Source organism: Vigna unguiculata, chromosome 3 (genome assembly GCF_004118075.2).
Source record: "Vigna unguiculata cultivar IT97K-499-35 chromosome 3, ASM411807v1, whole genome shotgun sequence".
Taxonomy (NCBI): Eukaryota; Viridiplantae; Streptophyta; class Magnoliopsida; order Fabales; family Fabaceae; genus Vigna; species Vigna unguiculata.
Window position 1 is genome coordinate 1972669 of NC_040281.1, and position 4803 is coordinate 1977471.

Consider the following 4803-nt stretch of genomic DNA (forward strand, 5'->3'; position numbering starts at 1 on the left):
ACATTACTTCTGGATTCCAAATTATTTTTACTCATCATATTTCAATTCATGTTTTACAAATGCTCACATCACTACACTTTTATTCATCATATTTCAAATTCACAAGCGTTAAATAGTAATAACGTAATATCTTATAAACGCACTCTTCATCTAATCACGTGTGTTTCAATATTTTTACACTTATTACACTTATTATAGAAGGGTAATAAATAGGAGAGGAGATAAAATAATTATTGGATTTAACTTGAGATAGATTAGGAGATGCAACACTTGTGTAATATAATTTATTCATATAAGAGGTTTGAGATCATCTTTCAGGAAAAAAAAATTTTAAATTTTAAATTTGTTTGACTTTATTTTTTTATATATCACTTAAGTTTTTCGATTATATTTTATTTATAATGAGATTTTCAATTCATAATTGAATGTTTATCTTTCTTTATTTAAAAGGTTGAGCAAAACCATTTTAAATTACAAGTATTTAATGATCTAAAATTTTTAAGACAATAAATTTATAAATATTTAATTTTAATTTTTTGATTTTTACTCGGTATTAAATCAGACTTACAATCTGATTCCTAACATTATCTACACTTATGAATTTTGTTTTACTATTTGTACCTATCTATTTATTTCAAAACACTTTCTTTTTTAACCTAATTGTTGTTAGATTTTATCACAAATTTCTACCTTAAAAAGGACATACTTGTTCCTACCCTTATTTATCTTAACACATTTATCTTAAATATATTGAAACATATTTATCTTTATTTGAACCGGATACCAATATAAAATAATAAGCTCTAATATCATTGATTTTTTTTTTCATTACAATACACTATCCATATAAAACAACTAGTACCATTTTTAATATAAAACTCTAAAACTTAATATTTACAAAAATTTTCTTTTTATATTACTTAATTTCCTCAACTTTATTTATTTACCCGGAAACATTGGAAATATTTTATATTAATGAAACATGAAAAAACTTATATGTATACCAAGGCATACTTCCAATTTTAAATTAAATAAAGAAATTATCTTACAATCAGTAATCTTTATGTTCTTTTCATAGAATATTCTTCTTTGCTGGAAACCATACTTGACACATCACTATTCTAAAAACATTATTTGGAGAAAACAGAAAAAAAACAGTAATACTCCCTCCCTCTCTGTTTCTATGTGCATTTATTTTTTTTAGAATTAAAAAAAAAATGCATTAGTGGACAAAACATAATGTCCTCCTCGCCACTCTCGAGCTCCAATCTCCAGACAGACACAGAGAAACAGAGAAAGAGAGACAATAGCCGTTACTTTCTCAGCATTAGAACGTTAGGTAACAAAACCCCTTTCCCAACATTCACTTCGCACTTCACTCTTCACACTTCACACTTCGCTCTTCACAACACAAAATCCTCAAACGACATCAACAACTCTCTCACTTCACTCTCTCTGTTCCTCACACCAATGGCCACTCGCTTCACCCTCATCTTTGCGGCTTCACTTTTGCTCTTGCTTCTCGGTTCGTACCTTCCTTCTCTTCGTCCTTTCTTTTCCTACTCTGCTTCTCACAATGTCGGTGCTTCTATTTTTTATTTTTCCTTTTTTACACATGTGTATAAAAAAAACAATTAATGACGAACGGTGCTAATTGAAACTAGATTTATGATGCAGTTACCTCTTTTTAACCATTTTACCTGATGGAGGGTTTTAATTAAAGATATGTGTTCTAATTTACCTCTTCCTTGCCCTGCCCTTTCAACTGGGTATGTGGTTCTTCTCAATTTGTGTTACAGTTCGTGTGTAGAGACCATTTTCTGCATCATACTTTGGTTTGTGTGACACCTTACCAGAGATAGAGCTGGTAAAATGGTCGATACAACCGAGTTTTAAATTTTTATCCAAATTAAATGCGGGTTTTTTAGCCTCATCCAAGTACTGTCTTATTTTTTATGGGTTTAACCTTTGAAAGCCCCGCTAAAAGTCTTGCTTTTATTAGGCTTTTTTTGCCACATTTACCTTACTGCACTTTGCATTGTGTCTGTGGAATAAAAGAACTTGATGATTGATTGTTTAGACTTGCAGATACAGCTAGTAGAGCTAGAGCTAGCATTTTTCACTCTCAATGAACAAGTCATGTCTTCTTTTGTACTGCATAATTTGATTTGTTTTAATGATATGAAATATTGTGTGTCAGATTGTTGCTCTGGGAGTTTTATTGGGGTCTGCTATGGAAGAAGCGCCGATGACCTCCCAACACCTGATAAGGTGGCACAATTGGTTCAACTTCACAAAATCAAATATGTCAGAATTTACGATTCTAATATACAGGTTCTGAAGGCCTTTGCAAACACTGGGGTTGAGCTTATGATTGGGGTTCCGAATTCAGATTTGTTGTCTTTGTCTCAGTTCCAATCTAATGCAGATAGGTGGCTGAAAAACAGTGTCCTTCCATACTATCCTGCCACTAAGATCACGTACATAACCGTTGGTGCCGAAGTCACCGAGAGTCCTAATAATGCCTCTTCACTTGTTGTGCCTGCCATGACCAATGTGCTTACAGCACTCAAGAAACTTGGGCTGCAAAAAAAGATAAAGGTTTCCAGTACCCATTCCCTTGGGGTTTTGTCCCGATCGTTCCCACCTTCTGCCGGGGCTTTCAATAGCAGTCATGCACATTTCCTAAAGCCAATGCTAGAATTTCTGGCAGAGAATCAGTCACCTTTTATGATTGATATATATCCTTATTATGCTTACCGTGACTCCCCTAGTAAAGTGTCTTTAGACTATGCCCTTTTTGAGGCATCCTCTGAAGTGATTGATCCAAACACTGGTTTGTTGTATACAAACATGTTTGATGCTCAGATTGATGCTATATACTTTGCACTGATGGCCTTAAATTTCAGAACAATTAAGGTTATGGTCACTGAGACAGGTTGGCCTTCCAAAGGGTCACCTAGGGAGACAGCTGCAACTCCTGATAATGCACAAACGTACAATACTAATCTGATAAGGCATGTTATCAACAACACTGGTACTCCTGCAAAGCCCGGAGAGGAGCTAGATGTTTATCTTTTCTCATTGTTCAATGAAAATAGGAAGCCTGGTTTAGAATCTGAGAGAAACTGGGGATTGTTTTATCCCGACCAGACAAGTGTGTATAGCCTTGATTTCACTGGGCGGGGTGCGGTTGATATGACCACCGCGGCAAATATAACCAAGTCCAATGGAACCACATGGTGCATTGCCTCAAGTAAGGCCTCACAAATAGACTTGCAGAATGCAATAGATTGGGCATGTGGTCCTGGCAACGTCGACTGCACAGCCATACAGCCTAGTCAGCCTTGTTTTGAGCCAGATAACCTCGCTTCTCATGCATCTTTTGCATTTAATAGCTATTATCAGCAAAACGGAGCTTCTGATGTTGCATGCAGTTTTGGGGGCACCGGTATAAAAGTTGACAAGGATCCAAGTACGCTCATCACAACCTCCTTCTCATACCTTATTTATCTTCATTGTATTTTTTTGTCATCTGCTGTTTTTCCCATAAACTGCTGCATTCATATGCTACATATGATTTGGAGAAAGCTAGTAAAATTGTGTTGGAAATTTAAGTGTGAGTCCAAGTTTTACATTGAGTAAAAATGAAAAAGTTGAGTATCATATAAAGATAAAGATCCATAAACTCATCGTCTTAAGATTTTGGGTTGAAAGTGGTGTCAATTTCTTATGTGTGAGTTGGACTCATGTCTCATTAGTGTTATATCTCTCTTGTGATTCTTTTTCGAAAGATCCAACAAATAATAATCCATTTTAGGAGAAGAAAGTGTATATATGTAGAGGGAGATCTGTTCGACATTATGTGGAAGTTGTTTGATATCTGGCAAACTGGCTGCTCTCATAGTTATTATGAATGTTTCCAAAATTTGGTTTTACTAAGTTGTTTGTTCGTACTTAAGTGTTATGGTAGATTGTTTTCTGTCACTGATTAGCTGATGTCAATTCTGCAGGCTATGACAACTGCATTTACATGAGAGCTGGGTAAGTTCGATATAGGACACGATATCTGGCTATTCCTTTTATTTTGACCTTAAATTATACAAATTCAATTTAGGATCAGTTATGACATTTGGGTTTTTCTTCCATTGTGCTTTTGCAGAAGTAACAAAACTGTGACAAGCAATACAACGGCAATGTCTTCTTCAACTTCATCCTCTTCCCAGAAGGGAAATTCAACACTAGTTTTTACTATTCTTCTTGTAACTTGTCTCTCCGCCTTGATGCATATTCAACGGTACTGACAAGCTAGATTGTTGAAAGTGCAGCACGATTTTGCTTTGTTTTAGATGTATGCTGCATTAGACATGGTTGGGGAAGTAATAGTTTAGTGGAAAGCGTTGGTATGCTCTGTGTAATGTATGCATCAGAAAAAAAGTGTAAACTCCGTTGTTGTTATATAAGAATTGTTTTTTCTTCACTGCATTGGTACCAGTTTTGTGTGACAAGTGATAAAAGAAAATGGCTTGCAAAGATAAGCTGTTGGACTGGTCAATTATGCATGTGTAATGCGTTGCTGCACCTCATTGTTATTGGTTCAACACAGTGAATTATTAAATAGTGAACCCGTGTAGACCATCCAACAATTCGTAGCATATTCTGTAGCAATGATTTAGGAAACTGTTAGGTTTTCTTAATGAAAGGAAATTGTAGGGTTGTTGTAATAATGGGTCTTTTCAACATCCTACCCAATATTCTTTTATTCATTAAAACCAAAAATAGGAATCCACTACTACTATTTTT

The 4803-nt window shown here is 34.7% G+C and overlaps 1 protein-coding gene across 1 annotated transcript; it reads left to right on the forward strand.

Moving 5' to 3' along the window:
* The first annotated feature begins 1228 nt into the window (after positions 1-1228).
* Positions 1229-4480, forward strand: LOC114179823 (glucan endo-1,3-beta-glucosidase 13). The gene is made up of 4 exons (XM_028066288.1): positions 1229-1525; positions 2201-3475; positions 4014-4044; positions 4163-4480. Exons 1-4 carry the CDS (start codon positions 1240-1242, stop codon positions 4302-4304), a joined length of 1734 nt encoding a protein of 577 aa, XP_027922089.1. The 5' UTR covers positions 1229-1239; the 3' UTR covers positions 4305-4480.
* The last annotated feature ends 323 nt before the right edge of the window (positions 4481-4803 follow it).

Bases quoted from the DNA above. Each gene is read 5' to 3' on its own strand.
- LOC114179823 (XM_028066288.1), top strand. From the start codon at position 1,240: ATGTCCTCCTCGCCACTCTCGAGCTCCAATCTCCAGACAGACACAGAG. The intron at 1,526-2,200 runs GTTCGTACCTTC...ATTGTGTGTCAG, and splicing joins ACTTTTGCTCTTGCTTCTCG to ATTGTTGCTCTGGGAGTTTT. The intron at 4,045-4,162 runs GTAAGTTCGATA...GTGCTTTTGCAG, and splicing joins TGCATTTACATGAGAGCTGG to AAGTAACAAAACTGTGACAA.